This window comes from Leptopilina heterotoma, unplaced genomic scaffold, assembly GCF_015476425.1.
Source record: "Leptopilina heterotoma isolate Lh14 unplaced genomic scaffold, ASM1547642v1 Lhet_52, whole genome shotgun sequence".
Taxonomy (NCBI): Eukaryota; Metazoa; Arthropoda; class Insecta; order Hymenoptera; family Figitidae; genus Leptopilina; species Leptopilina heterotoma.
Window position 1 is genome coordinate 4,727,526 of NW_025111114.1, and position 17,567 is coordinate 4,745,092.

The window sequence follows — 17,567 nt, forward strand, 5'->3', positions numbered from 1 at the left end:
AAATTCCAAACATCGCACTCGATAATTAAAAAAAAATTAAGTATCTCTAAGATCGAATTAAGTATCAAAAAAATACCTATCGAAAAAAAAACTAAAAAATTAAATTATTATTATTAAAAATAAATTCAAATTTAATAAGTTAACTAGCAAATATTTACGAACATAATATTCAATTTATTTTTGCTATGCAAATTACAAAATTTTTTATATTCAAAAATATGAATTTCTAAATGATTTCATAATCAAAATTTAAAAAATTCACTTATTAAGTACAGCATTAATTGTTATTATTTATATTTTCAAAAAATTTTAAATAATTCTTCGGAAAAATTCAATTATTTTTATAAATACTTAGTAAAATTCTTTGGAGGAAATCAATTATTTTCAATAAAATTTCGCAAAAGAATTTAATTTTTTTTCTTAATTCGTTATAAAAATTTTTAAAAGAATTCAATTATTTTCAAAAATTTTAATATAATTCTTCGGCAAAATTCAATTATTTTTATAAATAGTACAATTCTTTGGAGGAAGTCAATTATTTTCAATAAAAATTTTCAAAAGAATTCAATTGTTTTCCAAACTTTTAATAAATTCTGCGAAATAATTCAATTATTTTGATAAATAGAAAAATTCTTCGCAAGAATTCAATTATTTTTAAAAATATTAAAATTCTTTGCAGGAAATCAATTATTTTCAAAACAAATTTAATTGAATTCATCGAAAGAATTCAAATATTTTCAAATATTTCCAAAAAATTCAATTATTTCCTAAAATTTTAATAAACTCCTCGAAACAATATTCAACTATTGTTATAAATACTAAAATTCTTTGCAGGAATTAAATTATTTTTAATCGTATTTAAATAAAATAACACGATAGAATTTAATTGTTTTCAAAAATTTTCATAAAATTCGATTTCAACAAGAATTAAAAATTTAAAAAAAAAATTCAATAATTCTCAAAATATTTTTAAAAAAATCTATATAAAAATTAAATTACTCTCAATGCAATTTTTAAATACATTCTTCAAAAGAACTAAAAGGATTCAATTAATTTCAATACAATTTTAATAGAATTCCTCTAAGAATTTAATTGTTTTCAAGTATTTACATGAAATTAATTTTTTTCATAAAATTTTAATAATATTCTTCTTCATAAAATTCAATTGCTTTCAAAATTTTCAATTATAATTATTAAAGAAACTCCACTATTTAAAAAAAAATCAAAAAAATTCTTTAAAACATTTTAGTTATGATTTTTAAAAATTTTAATAAAAGTCTTTGCGAGAATTCAATTATTTTCATAAATTAATAACATCCTTCTTAAAAATTTATCTATTTTTATAAATAGCAAAATTTTTTGCAAAAATTCAATTATTTTGAAACAAAATTTTAATAATATTTTACGAACGAATACAATTATTTTCTAAAATTTTAATAATCCTTCGAAACAATTCAATTATTTTTTTTAAATAGAAAAATCCTTGCAAAAATTCAATTACTTTCAAAAAATTTCACGAAAAATTGAAAATAATTGAATTTATGCAAAAAATATTTACTTTGTACTTTTGTTTAAATTGTTTAAAATATTTGAATCTTTTCAAAAAAGTTTACTAAAATTTTCGAAAATAATTGAATTTTGTAAAAGAATTTAATGAAAATTCGATTGAAAATAATTGAATTGCACTAAAGAATTTTATTATTTATGAGAATAATTTAATTGTTTTTAAGAATTTTTATTTTTATAAAAATAATTGAATTTTTGAAAAAAGAATTCTATTTTACAATAAATTAATGTACCTAGATTTTTGGAAAGAATTTTGTTTATATTTTTGAAAATAATTGAATTGTTTTGAAAAGAGTTTACTAATATTTTTGAAAATAGTTTAATTTTGTGAAAGAACTTTATAAAAAATGTATTAAAAACTATTGAATTCCTGCGAAAAATTAAAAAAAATTTTTTTTAAATAATTGAATTTCAATAAAAATTTTATTATTTATAATAATAATTGAATTCCAGCAAAGAATTTTATTAATTATGAAAATAATGGAATTTTTGAAATAAATTTTGTTTTTTATGAAGACAATTGAATTCTTGGGAAGAATTTTGTTAAAATTTCTTCGAAAATAATTGAAGAACTTGTTCGAAAACTTTTCAGAAAATGGAATTTAACATCATTTAATTGCTTTGAATATTTTATTATTTATGAAAATAATTAAATGTTTGCGAAGGATTTTATTAAAATTTTTGACTTCGTTTGAAAAATTTTATTACTTGTGAAAATAATTGAATTCTTGCGAAGAATTTTATTAATTATTAAAATAATTGAATTTTTGTGAAGAATTTTCTTAAAAATTTTAATAATTGAATTTTCAAGAAGAATTTTATAAAAATTCTAAGAAAATGATAAATAATTGAATTCTTACAAAGAATTTTATTAATATTTTTGAAAGAATTGAATTATTTAGTGAAATTAATTTAAAATTGTATTTAAAAATAATTGAACTCCTGCAATGCGTTTTATTATTTTCATAAAATTAATTTTGAATTCTTGCAATGAATTATATAAAATTTTTTTTTTTAAATATTCCCTTGCAAAATTTTATTATTTGTGAAAATAATTGAAATTCTTGTAAAGAATTTTTTTTATAAAAACTTTTATGAAACCTTTTTTTAAATAATAATTTTTTTTTTCGAAAAATGTTATGATAATATTGTATTTTAAATAATGAAATTCCTACGAAAATTTTATTTATAGAAAAATAATTGAATGTTTTCGATGAATTTTATCAATTAATTGTGTTTAAAAATAATTGAATTCTTTTGAGAAATTTTATTAAGATGCTACCATCTTAATAAAAATTCCCATAAGAATTCAATTATTGAATTTTGAAAATAATTTAATCGTTTCAAAGAATTTTATTAAAATTTTTGAGAATAATTTTTTCATTTCAACTATTAGCAAATTTGAAGTAATTTAATTTAAATTATTGGTATGTAATAGTAGTAAATGAATTTAAAGTAAAAAAAAAACAAAAAAGATAAATATAGTATTTAGCGTCACAAATCTAAAAAAAAGTATCCAAATAGTAGTAAATCGTAAAAAGAGTAGTAAATAGGACTAAATCGTAAAAAAAGTTTTAGTAGACGGGTGCGAAGCGTGAAATTCTCTTACCTATTAAAATAGATGTAAATACAGCAAGCGAATTATGAAGACTCAAATCTTGAACGTCAACTTGATTCAATACGTCAATGTAAAATGTAGAACTACTCGAGGAAGAGCATAGAGCCATTAGAACACCGAGCCACTCGGCACTTAGGGCATTGCAACACGCCGTTAATTCCGCGCAAGTAATTGCAATGTCATTCAATTTATCATTATCTAATTCACTGCAAACAGCCACAATTGCATTGCAAACGAAACTGTAACGATTCGCCGGCGTTTCATTCAATAATTTAGCCCATTGCTGCTCAATTTTACCACCTCTTCTTGGACTATTAAACACGTCAACCATAAATTGAGAATTATAGACATGATTCGAGGGGGTCGGTTGCAATGCACTGTAGAGTGCCAAACGAATTTTCGGATGTGCATTATTAAATGCCTCCACGCCGTGTGGCTTTGTCTTCAATAGCGAACAACTCGAATACAAATCGTAAAGATGCGCCAAAACGCAACGCTCCGCAGAACTGCAATCACTTGGATTCGAAACGTGCTTCACAACTTTGCAGAGTAAATCGAACACCACTGTCGACTGCTCAGGGGACACTGCAAAATTATTTCAATTATTAATAAAAATAATCAGAAAATTTATACAAATAAAAATAATAATAAAACGTGACGCGCTCAATTACAGACTTCGCACTAAATAATTCGTTTTAAAAAAGTAGCAAAAAGTAGCTTTCAAACTAAAAGAAGCAGTAAAAAAGTAACTATCGAAAAATTAAACTTGAAGACCAAAAAAAAAAAATCGTTTTAGAAACTTCACAAAACTGACGAAAATTCCATTCTATATTTTATTTTACTGACTTTTTCTTGATTTTTACTTCTTTCTTATCCTGCTAATAAATTAAATTCCTGCAACGAATTTTGTTATTCATGAAAAAATTTAAATATTTATAAAAATAATTTAATTCTTGAGAAGAATTTTATAAATTTTCTTAATAATTCATTTCTTTCGACTAACTTTATGCAAATTCTAATTTAAATAATTGAATTCCTGAGAAATTTATATCATTCATGAAAAGAATTGAATTCTTACGAATATTTTTACAAAAAATTTTTTAAATACTTAAATTCTGTTTAGAAATTTTATGAAAATAGTAGATATTGAAAATCATTGAATTGCGAAAATTTTTTCAAAATGATTATATTTTACAAAGAATTCTATTAAAATTTTTTAGAATAATTCAATGTCTGTGTGGCATTTTATTAAATTTTTTTAAAAATAATTGAAATCCTAAAAAGCATTTTAAATATTATAAATATTTATTTAAAAATTTTAATTATTTATGCAAAAATTATTTATAAAAATAATTGAGTTTTCCAAACAATTTTATTTAAATTCCTCCAAATAATTGAATTTTCGGGGAAAAATTTTATTATTTATCGACATAATTCAATTCTTTCGAAGAATTATTTATGTAAATAATTGAATTCTTGGGAAGAATTTTATTAAAATCTAATAGTATAATTGAATTATTTCAAAAAAATTTAATTAAAATTGTTTTTAAAATAATTGATTTCTTTCGAACAATTTTATTAAAATATTTGAAAATAATTGAATTCTTCCAAAGAATTTAAAAAAAAAAAATTTTTTTAAATAATTGATTTGTCCAAGGAATTGAAATTAAATTTTTAAGAATAATTACATTATTTGAGCAATTTCTTTAAAATTGTATTTAAAATAATTGCAATCCTGCAATAAATTTTATTATTTATGAAAAGAATTGAAATCTTGCCAACGATTTTATTAGAATTTTTTAAAATAATTGAATTTCCAAAAATATATTTATTATAATTTAAAATTAATTGAATTTACAAGAAGAAATTTATTACTTTTAAAAATAATTGAATTTCCAAGAAGAAATTTATTACTTTTAAAAATAATTAAATTCTTGTGAATAATTCTAATGTTTTTGTAAATAATTGAATTCTTCCAAAGAATTTTAAACAAACATTTTTTGAAATAATTAATTTTTTAGGAATTGGAATTAATTTTTCAAGAATAATTACATTTTTTGAGCAACTCCCGTAAAATTGTATTAAAAATAATTAAATAGTCGCTAAGAAATTTATTATTATTTTCAAAAATAATTGAATTTACAAGAAAAAATGTATTACTTTTAAAAATAATTGAATTCTTGTGATGAATATTGTTATTTATCAAAATAATTGAATTTTGCCAAATATTTTATTAAAATGCCTCAAAATAATTGAATTTAGGGGAATAATTTTATTATTTATCGACCTAATTGAATTCTTTCAAAGAATTATTTATGTAAATAATTGAATTCTTGGGAAAAATTTAAGTAAAATCTAAAAGAATAATTGAATTATTTCAAAAAAATATAATTAAAATTGCATTTTGAATAATTAATTTCTTTCGAACAATTTTATTAAAATATTTGAAAATAATTGAAATTCCTGTGAAAAATTCTAATGTTTTTGTAAATAATTGAATTCTTCCAAAGAATTTTAGGAAAACATTCTTTTAAATAATTGATTTTTTCGAGGAATTGAAATTAAATATTTAAAAATAATTCCATTTTTTGAGCAATTGCTGTAAAATTGTATTAAAAATAATCGAAATCATGCGATGAATTTTATAATTTATGAAAATAATTGAATAGTTGCTAAGAATTTTATTAAAATTTTCAAAAATAATTAAATTCCTGAGAAGAATTTTAATAATTTAGGAAAGTAATTGAATTATTGCGAAAAATTTCATTAAAATGTTTAAAAAGAATTGAATTTCAGTGAAAAAATTTTGTTCTTTTTGAAAATAATTGAATTCTTCATAAGAACTTTATAAACATTGTTTTAAATAATTAATTTTTTCGAAATATACTAAATATTATGAAAATTTTATTTTAAATAATTGAATTCTTGTGGAAAACTTCATTTGTGAAAATAATTGAACTTTTTGATTAATTAATTTAAAATAGTATTAAAAATAATTGAAATTCTTCGATGAGTTTTATTATTTACGAAAATAATTAAATTCTTCCTTCTAATTTTATCAAAACTTTTTTTAAAAAATTGAATTTCCATGAAAAATGTTATTATTAGTGAAAGTAATTGAAATTATTGTGACGAATTGCATTAAAATGTTGTTAAATAATTGATTTTTTCGAATTTTTTTTTGAAAATGCTATTCTAAATTAATTAAATTCCCGTGAAAATTTTGTTATTTATAAAAATAATTGAATTTTGGATGAATTTTATCAATTGTTTTTTAAATAATTGAATTCTTTTGCGAAATTTTATGAAAAAATTAGATATTGAAAATAATCGAATTTCGAATATTTTTTGATAATAATTGAATTTCGAATATTTTTTGAAAATAATTGAATCGTTTTAAAGAATTTGATTATAATTTTTGAAAATAGTTTTTTTATTTCAATTATTAGTGAATTTAAAGTAGTTGCAAATTATCAACAACAACAAAACAGAAATAGTAGCTTTTAGTGGCTGAAATCAAAAAAAATTACCCAAATAGTATCATAACGTAAAAAAAGTAGTAAATAATAGGTTTTAGTAGATAAGTGCGAAGCCTGCAATTATTATAAAATTCAATAAAAAAAACTTACATAACAAGCAACAATGATATCTCCTCAAAACACCAACAACATAGAGACTCAAACTTGTCGTATAACTTCTGACTAGTGTACTATTTCTCGTTGTCAATTGAGCTTCAACTTCGGGCAATTCTTTCAATAGTTGAATGCAAATATCAATCAGACCATAAATATTTAGTGCAAGTTCCATCAGATCAAAGAGAAATGCAACGTGTTCTTGAACTGGTAAATAAGATGAGGCGGAAACGGCGAATGTATTAAGCATTTCAACGACTTGCGTTGCGCATTGCCACGTGACAACGTGCTGATCAAAGTAGCTGAGATTTTGAAATTTTTGCGTTATTGCTTCGAAATTAAATTCATTTCGTGAATGTTTCTTCACTTTACCACCCTCGGCAACGTCAATGCTGAATTTCTTTCCAAATAATTTACAAACTTCTTTTGTCATTTTCTTGACAACATGACGTGCTTCGTCACGAACACGACCAACGCCATACAAAAGTACATGCCGTTGATTACAATCGTGTTGACTGCACGTTTCATCCTGGAAATAATAATTTTTTTTTATTAATATTTACAAACTTTCGAGACAAATCGAAACGTTTCTTTAATTTTGGAAATTTATTTTTTTATTAGTATTTTCAAACTTTTGATACAAATCGAAACGTTTGTTTTATTCTGGAAATTAATTTTTTTTATTAGTTTCTTTCAAACTTGAGACAAATCGAAAAATAAAATTACAAAAAAAAATCAAAATAAAATTGCAAACAAATGAAAATAAAGACAGAATTATGACTTTATCCCCGAGTGTAAAAAGTATTCTGTATTCACTCTAAAAATAGATACTCAAAAAAATATTCTAAAAATTGTATTCGCGAATTTCTTTAATTGTAATTAATTATTCTAGTAAAAAGAGAAATTACCTGCGGAAGTGGAAAATGAGTAGTGTAGAGTAAATGTCTACTGGGACTGGAGGGGGTTTTAGTATCGAGACCTTCGTGACCATGACCTCCTAATGCGTCTTCTTTGGGACTATCTGGAGCATCCATACTGTTCTGTTGATCCTCTTTTATATGTTGCAAAAGTTTATCAAGATCGTCATCGATTTTACTATCATCGCAGTCCATTGTTCTACCATAATCAGGCACTTCTTGGTTTGATTTTTTAAATTCTAAACCCGGAAAAAGGCTGTCCTCGTCCATAGTCTCACGATTACTAGGCGTACTTGGCTTACTGGCTACCGGTCCTGAAATTTTATTTCATTTCATTATTTTTTCATAGAAAAACAAATAATTACACATATTTTCTACTTATTTCAACTTTTACAGTTAATTTTCATGTTATGTACTATTTTAATAGAAGTTGTATTTACAAGTTGGTAAATATAAAAATATTAATATCAAGCTTCGCACTTAATAAGTAGTTTTAAAAAAAGTAGCAAAAAGTGTCTTTAAGACTGAAAAAAGTAGATATCAAAAAAATAAATTTGACGACTAAAAAACTCGCTTTAGTCTATTAAAAAAAAGACAAAAATTTTATTCTGTATTTCCCTGATTTCCATAAAAAGTATTCACTGTTTTTATCCTGAAAATAATTGAATTCGATAAAAATTTAGAATTGAAGTTATTAAACTTCAATTCTAAATTTTTATCGAATTCAATTATTTTTCAAATTTTTAGTTAGAATTCTTCCAAAATTCAATTATTTTTCAAAATAATATTTGAAAGTAAAAAAATTAATTGTTTTAAAATATAAAATTTATGTCAATTAAAATTGACAAAATTTCCGATTAATTCGAAATTTAAATAAACAAATCATTTTATGAAAATTTAAGAGAATAATTCAATTATTCTTATAAATAATTTGATCACCATTTTTAAAAATAATTAATTAGATACTAAAAAATATTCTGAAAATTTTTGTAAATAATTGAATTGTTTTAAAGAATTTCTTTGAATATTTTTTTAAATAATCGATTTTGTTAAAAACTGTAATTAATAATTTTATTATTAAAGTTTATTACAATTTTTTTTAAATTGAATTCTTTTAAAGAATTTTATAGGATTTTTCAAAATTAAATAAATTTTGTTTGAATAAATTTTTTAAATCGATTAAAAAAAATTAATTTTTTAAAAATTTTGTTTGAAAATTCAGTTTTCTTCATTATTTTAAATTTTTTCAAAAAATTTCTATTAATTGCTAAAAATAATCGTGTTTGTTAATAATTTTGTATTAAAAAATGTTATTAAAATTTTTAAGAAACAATTGAATTCTCAAGAAAATTTTTGTTTATTTATTGAAATAATTGAATTCTTATAAAGAATTTTATCATTATTTTTAAAAATAATTAAATACCAAAACATTTTCTGAAAATTTTTGTAAATAATTGGATTGTTTTGAAGAATTTCTTTGAATTCTTTTTTAAATAATCGACTTTTGTTAAAAATTGTAATTAATAATCTTATTATTAAAGTTTATTAAAACATTTTTAAAAAATTGAATTCTTTTAAAAAATTCTATCGGATTTATCGAAATTAATTCATTTTTTTGTGACAAAATTCTTTAAATCTTATGAAAATAAATTAATTTTTTTTAATTTTTATTGAATATTTAGTTTTCTTTTTTATTGTAAATTTTTAAATTAATTAAGTTTTATCAAAAAATTTCTCTCAATTTTTTTAACTAATCGTGTTTGTTAATAATTGTAATTAAAAAATATTATTAAAAATTTTAAGAAATAATTGAAATCTCGAGAAAATGTTTGTTTGTTTATTAATTTAAATTAATTGAATTCTTATAAAGAATTTTTATAATCATTTTTAAAAATTATTAAATTCTAAAACATTTTCTGGAAATTTTTGTAAATAATTGAATTCTTTTTTAAATAATCGATTTGGTTAAAAATTGAAGTTAATAATTTTATAATTAAAGTTTATTAAAATATTTTTAAAAAATGGAATTCTTTTAAAGAATTTTATCGGATTTTTCAAAATTAATTATATTTTTTTTACTAAATTCTTTAAATCATTGAAAATAAATTAATTTTTTTTTAATTTTAATTAAAAATTTAGTTTTTTTTATTGCAAATTTTGAAATTAATTAAATTTTTCTCAATTTTTTAAAATAATTGTGTGTTATTAATTGTAATTGAAAATATTTATTAACATTTTTAAGAAATAATTTAATTCCTGAGAAGAATTTTATTGATTATTTTTTTAAATTCTTTTGAAATTAATGTAGTTTTTTTTTAATAATTTTACTTCAGTTTATTAATTATTGTAATTAAAGATTCTAATATTGAATTTTATTAAAACTTTTTGGAAATAATTGAATTTTATTAAATTTTTTTAGAAATAATTGAATTCTTTTAAAGAATTTTATTGTTGAATAATTTAATTCTTGCGAAGGATTTTATTAAAATTTTTGTGGAAATAATTGAATTTTCGATTAATTTTATGAAAATTTTAAAGAATAATTAAATTATTTTAACTATTAGCAGATTTAAATTTGTGAAAATTTTCACAAAAAAAAAGAAAAAAGTAGCTTTTAGTGTCACACATTGAAATATTTTAATATTGAATTTTATATTGTAAAATATAAAATTTTAAAATATATTGTAAAAAATGTATAAAAAAGTAGGTATCCAAATAGTAGCTACTCGTAAAAAAAGTAGTAAATAGTAGGTTTTAGTAAATGAGTGCGAAGCCTGTAATTATAGACATTGAAGCCAAAATACTCGCTTTTAGACTTTTGGTAAAAAATAAAAATCAGTTTTAACAAAAATCAAATAAATAATTTTTTGTAATTTAAATTGATAATTAATTATTAATACTCATGTAAATAAATAATCCATACCTTGTATTAAATCCCCTCTCGATATCAATGTACACATATAAGCATCATGAGAAAAAACATCATGTCTTATTAATTCCGAAAACAAATGAACCAAATTCGTAAATTGTGCTTTCGATTGTACCGAGCTATTATCCAAAATTGGTGCATCAGTATCCAAAAACTTCATGAGAAGCGATTGAAAAATGGGAAGTGACGGGGGCGTGCCATTACTGCAAACACTGTCCTTATCATCATTATCATTATTCTCCCCCGACGCTTCACTCTGTCTTTTCTCTAATAATTTCGCAACTGCCATTGCTCTATGTTCACCCCATCGTTCAGCACTCACTGCCCATTCGCAGAGAATTTCAATAATTGCCGAATCCTGCTGTGGATTATAATCAGTCTTTGTATCTCGTTCATTATTTGTCGTCACTTCTTTTGGTGGCGGCAATATAAATATTTTCCCATAAAGTGTATCGAGAGAATTCGCTTGATCCATACGATCGAAACTATGACGATCCAATGCATCGAGTGCGGCAAGAACTTTTGTTGTTGTCATACCGGCGCTACTTTGCTGCCATTTATCACACGACCAACGACTCTCGGCTGCTTGCGAACGTGCACGTATATTTTCCTGAGCGAATCGCAATTGTTTCATTGTTGGATCTGTGGAACTTGCCGGTGGACATGGCAATGCCGCTGGTGGACATGGCAAATGATCAAGTGGCGATCCATTTAAAACCGAGGGCGATTTTCCCTCGCCAACAATATTCCAAACAAGGGCAGTCGGACATTCTAAAGTTATTGCCTGAAAAAATTCAATAAATTTCACAATTATTAAACAATTTATTTAAAATAAAAATAATTAGTTAATTTTACCAAAACAATTATTATCATTTATTACTATTGAATGAATTTCACAATTATTAAATAATTTATTTAAAAAAATAATTGTAAAAATAATTAGTTAATTTTACCAAAACAATTATTGTCATTATTATTACTATTTATGCAAATTACAAAATTTTTTTATTTTCAAATTTAAATTTTTGAATAATTTTTTAATAATCGAAATTTAAAAAGTTCACAAATAATTAATTATTATTGATTATATTTTTAAAAATTTTAATATAATTCTTCGCAAGAATTCAATTAAAAATGTTCAATAATATTCAAGAATTCAATTATTTTCATAAATAATAACATTCTTCAGAAGAATTCAATTATTTTTATAAATAGAATTTAATTTCTAAAAGAATTCAATTATTTTCAACAAAATTTTGATACAACTTCACGAAAGAATTACATTTTTTTTTTCTTAATTCGTTATATATAAAAGTTTTAAAAGAAATCAATTATTTTCTAAAATTTTAATAACAATCATCGAAAAAATTCAATTATTTTCTAAAATAATTTTAGAAAATAATTAAATTTTAAAGAATCCAATTATTGTCTAAAATTTAAATAAATCCTACGAAAAAATTGAATTTTTTTCTATATAAATAGCAAAATTCAGCGCAAGAATTAAATTATTTTTTATAAATAATTAATAAAATTCTTCTTAGAAATTCAATTATTTTCAAAAATTTTAATAAAAATCTTGCCAGGAATTAAATTGTTTTCAGTATTCAAAATTGTAATAAAATTATTCTAAACAAATCAATTGTTCTCAAAAGTTTTTAATAAAATTGTTTGTAAATTTAAATTATTTTCTAAATTTTCAATTAAAATCACTTTTAAAAAATTTATTATTTTTACGAAATTTAATGAAATTCTTAAAAAAATGTAATTATTTGCAAAAACTAATAAAAATGTTTAAAAGAATTTAATTTTCTATCAATAAGTTTATTAAAATTTTAATACTAAAATTATTAATTACAATTATTAACAAAATCGATTATATTTAATAAATTAAAGAAAGAGGTTTTGAAAGAATTCAATTATTGTCAAAAACAAAAAATATAATATAGAAATTATGCAAATTTTTTCATTAAAATTATGATTAAAAATAGAAATTATAGACATTTCTTTCCAAAAGAAACCAAAAAAATCTTTATTTCCTCTCAATTTTATTTTTAATTGAAAATTGTAATTGAAAAATTTAATTTATAACAAATTTTCTCTACTATTACTAACAATTTCTTAGATTTTGTTGAAAAATTACGATTGAAATTAAGGAAACTTTTTTTCAATAATTTCTGAAAGAAATTGTAAATTTGTTCAAAATTATAATTAAGAAATAAAAATTATAGACATTTTTTTTTAAAGAAACTAAAAATTTTGTAACCAAAAAAAAAATAGTTAACAAATTAAAATTACGAAAATTCTTCTTCTTTATTTTATAAAAATCCTTTTAAATTCTCATTTTTATTCTCAATTAAAAAATGAAATTGACAAATCGAATTTACAAAGAAATTTTTGTTTATTTCTAATATTAGTTAACATTTTATTCAAAAATTGTGATGGGAAAATAGAAATTATGCAAATTTTATTTATTTATTTTTAAAAAGAATGAAAGTATTGTTAAAAAATTGTAATTGAGAAAGAAAAAGTTTATTTATAAAAATTATAATTATGAAATAGAAATTATGCAAATTCTTTTGATTAATTTCTTTAAAAACTTATACTTTCGTTATTAAAAATTATGATTAAATAATAGAATTTATAGAAATATTTTACCTTCAGAAACTAAAAGTTTTGTAACCAAAAAATATAATTAACAAATGAAAATTACGAAAATTTGTATCCTTTATTTTATAAAAATCTTCTTAAATTCTCAGTTTTATTTTCAGTTAAAAATTGTGATTGACAAATTGAATTTAATAAAATCTTTCTCTTTACTTCTATAGAAAAAAAAGACTTCGAATTTTTTAAAAAATTGTTATTAAGAAATAAAAATGGTGTAAATGTTAAAAAACTATAATTGAAAAATAGAAATAGTGGAAATTATTTTCCTTAAAAAAAAAATTGAGAATTTTCTACGAAAATCGTGATTAAGAAATAGGAGTTATATTGCAAATTTTTTTTTTTCAAAAGAAATTAATAATTTTGTAAACAAAATTGTTATTGAGAAATAAATATATGAAAAATGGATATAATTTCCATTTCTTAATTATAATTTTTTAATTTTCCAATATTTTATTATAAATTATCAGAAAAAGAAGCTGCATTGTAATTTCAATGAAAAATAAAAATTTATTTTAACAACAATGCTTTTTATAGAAAAAAACAAAAGAATACACAAGAACTAACTTCAAAGTGTGGACAGATTGAATGAAAGAAATACGAAGATTATGTAAAAAATAAAAAATGAAATAAAATAAAATAAAAAATAAAAAAATTCGAATTCAAATATAATTATAATAATAGTAATAATAATAATTAAATTAAATTAATTAATTCAATAAGAATATGAGATATTAAGTACTTAAAAAATTTTACTTGTATTATTGCTGAGAGTTCATAAATTATATCCCTATGATGCGGACACGAGAGATAATCGTTAAAAGCAGTTGTCAATGGATTGACAGCAGTTGTCGACGCCGGTGCAACAGCGTCTTTTCCAATAATTTCCGTCTTTAAAGGAGTAATGCACGGACTTTGAGGATTAAATGTTGTGTCAACATTACTGCACATATGGGCAATTTTTTTGCAACACAAAAAAGCGAGTCGTCTAGCGAGCAATTCGGATTGTACGAATTCTTCCAAATACTGTAAAGCAAGTGGCAGTAAAAGTTTCAAAATTCCATCGTCTGTAGGAACATTCTTCATTTTATCCAATAACTCCAAGATCCATTGTAAAAATTCCTGTCTATCAAGAAGTCCCTCTTCAAACATATATTTTGCCAACATTGTACAATAATGCCATTGTTTAAGTGCCAATTTATGTTCATCGTTCATCACTGTATTTGTTGTCGTTGTCGTCGTCGTTGTTGTTGTTGTTGTTGCTGCTGCTGCTATTGTTTGAGAATTTGGCGTTGGCGGTTGATTAATAGCAGATCCATTTGTTGTTGTTGTTGTTGTCGTATTAGTAGTAACGGCACTATTTGGCGTACTACTACTGCACGAGCCATTTGTCGTTCCATTACTATTTGTCGTATTTACCGTTGAATTACCCAAATGATACCATTCATGAATTTTCGATAATTGATCTTTGAGAAATTTTATTAACGTTCCACTCCATTCTGAAAGGAAAATATTAAATCAGATACAAAATACAATCAAAGAAATCGAAGCAAAATATTAATTGTACAATTAATTAACATAAACAGGGTTGTCACAAAAATTTAATTTTCTTTTTCCCTCACTTTTCCCTGATTTCCAGATTTTTTCCTGGCTGATTTTGACTTTTTTCCTGACCCTAAAGAAAATTCTGTTTCACTCTAAAAATTATTAGATACTCAAAAAAATGTTTTATTACATTTATTTTTGAATTTCCTTAATTGTAAAATTCATAACTTCATTTTTAAATAAATATTTAATTATTATTATTTTTCCATAGGAATAAGGATTTTCAAAATTTCTAATTCAAATCTTTTGAAATTCAATAACTTATAAGAATATTATTATAAAACATGAAAATATCGATCGTTTTCTTTTTTCTAATGAATAATTAAAGGTGACCGAGTGATAAAATCATTATTATTAGTTACTTCTTCAAAATTCAATTATTATCTAAAACTTTAACTTCAATAGTAGACATTGAAAATCATTGAATTGAGTGGACTTTATAAAATAAAATTTCAATTTTTTAAAAATAATTGCAATTTTGCCAAGAATTAATTAAAATCAATTAAAATCTTTGAAAATAATTAAATTTCGGAGAAGAATTTTGTTATTTATAAAGATAAGTGAAATTATAAAGAGAATTTTTTTTTTAAATTTATCAAAATAATTTAATTTCTGCGAAAAATTTTATTACTTCTGAAAATCATTGTATTTGTATTGTTTGTAACTTCTCAAAAATTCAATTTTTATTAGTGTTTTCAACGAAAAATCTTCTATAAATACATTATTTTTAATAATTAATTAAATAGAAATTAAAAAATTTAACTATTTTTAAAAGAATTTGAATTATTAAAACTTTTTACCAAAAATCTAAGTTCTTTCTAATTAAATTCATTGAAAATTAAAATTTTCTAAAATTTCAAATTAAAATCTTTTTTGAAGTTCATCTGTTTATGAAACTTCTATACACAACTCTTTTAAAACTTAATTAATTTTGAAGCATTTAAGTAAAATTATTCATTAAATAATTGATAAGTAATAATTTTATAACAAGTTTTTCAAGAATTAAGTTATTTAGAAAGAAATTATTGTTAGAAATAGAAAAAATTGAAGGTTTTTTTATTTGAATTTTGGGCAATTTCATAGTTTTTGAGGCAAACGAAAAAGACCCGAAAATTAGTAATTTTCTTATAAATTCTAAACATTTAATATTTTCCAGTACTTTTAATAAAAAAAAATCTTTGACTTTTCCCTGATTTTCCTGACCAATTCTACTTTCCCTGATAAAGAATTATTTGAATTTTGACAGGGAAAAAAAAATACCTGTTGTAGGATCGGGTAATTGTCGCTTTTTAATTTTCGCCTCCGATACAGCAACCGTATAAGCAGAACTGAGTTTAATGAACCAAGCGGCACGAAGCATTGGAACTTGATATTCACAAAGCATCATGAATATCTCTTCTTTTTTATTAAAATTCGGCGCTTTCTTTGCAAGTGTGACAAGTGGCTTTGAACCCGACAAATCCTTAAACCAAGCTTCAATTCCATTTTTCGTTCTCGCAGTGACGGGCCAAAAATTATCTTTAGGATTAATTTGTTGTTTCTTTCGTCCCGTATCGGGCATTGTGGCCAATTCTTCTTTCCTCGCCAAAATACCATTGAAATAAGCTCCAACTTTAGCAGCAGTGACACTGCAATGTCGAGCAGTTCCAAATTCATCGGATAATTGGGGCATTGTCGAAAATCCATGTTTGACATTAACAGATGTTAATTCATCTTCTTTTTGCCTCGGTTCTTGTGGATAAACATCGGGTGGGCCCAATCTTGGCCTTTTTAGGGGCCGTTTTTCATACAAAATGCCCATCATTGTAATAAAATGAATCAAGATTGAACTTTTATAAACACTTTTCGTCGTATTCCAATCAACATATTTCTTTTCAATAAATAATTTTTATTGATGTTAATCTTCTTTGTTCACTCATAATTTTGGAAAATAAATAAAACACACTAAAGAACGAATATTCGAAACATTTTTTTTTCCTTTAGAGAGAATATAGAAAAGAAAATCTAAACACAATATATCAAGCAGCATAACCTCAACAATCTGACGTCACGTAAAATATATCTGAAATTATACGATTTCAACAAAATATAATTTAAAAATTCAATTTTCTAGATAAATTAAAAGAACGTTAGTTATTATTTTGTTAATTAGAAAATTATTTTCTACACTATAAGGCTAAAATTTCTTATGAAAAATGGGATAAAATTTCTAATCAAACCACCCACGACGCCATCTTGGCATTTTCGGATGTATAACGGAGTTTTAAAGTAGGTTAATACCGTTTTCCTCCATAATGTTGCAATATTTCTAATCTACTAACTATCTTTACTGTAAATAATAAAAGTATAAAAATCATTCAATATAATAATAAATTAAAATTAGAGGCATTTTTCTAGATAAATTTATTGTTTTTCTATATTTTTTCTACAAAAGTAAAAGTAAACAATAAATTTTGCGCTTGCGTTATGAATCAACCTTTATAAAGTTAAATTGATTTCATTGGTTGAAAATTGTAAATTCCCTAGCTAGTGATATATAAAACCCCTGTTATTTCCCATGTTTGCTTCCTACCCAACCCTGCTTTTGAGTATTTCGGAAATTGGACAAATTGTTGAATTAGAAAGTTATGAACACGCCT

The 17,567-nt window shown here is 21.8% G+C and overlaps 1 protein-coding gene across 2 annotated transcripts in view; it reads right to left on the reverse strand.

The window, feature by feature from the left end:
- Positions 1-17,154, reverse strand: part of LOC122508055 (mediator of RNA polymerase II transcription subunit 12) — a 29,534-nt gene extending 12,380 nt beyond the window's left edge. For both annotated transcript variants that reach the window (XM_043621142.1, XM_043621141.1), the window contains exons 1-6: positions 16,189-17,154; positions 14,080-14,822; positions 10,657-11,446; positions 7,725-8,047; positions 6,814-7,345; positions 3,176-3,769 (exon numbers count right to left, since the gene is read on the reverse strand). In XM_043621142.1, the coding sequence (XP_043477077.1) occupies positions 3,176-3,769; positions 6,814-7,345; positions 7,725-8,047; positions 10,657-11,446; positions 14,080-14,822; positions 16,189-16,732 (3,526 nt within the window). In that variant the 5' untranslated portion in view covers positions 16,733-17,154. The remainder of the gene's footprint in view (positions 1-3,175; positions 3,770-6,813; positions 7,346-7,724; positions 8,048-10,656; positions 11,447-14,079; positions 14,823-16,188) is intronic.
- Positions 17,155-17,567: the final 413 nt, after the last annotated feature.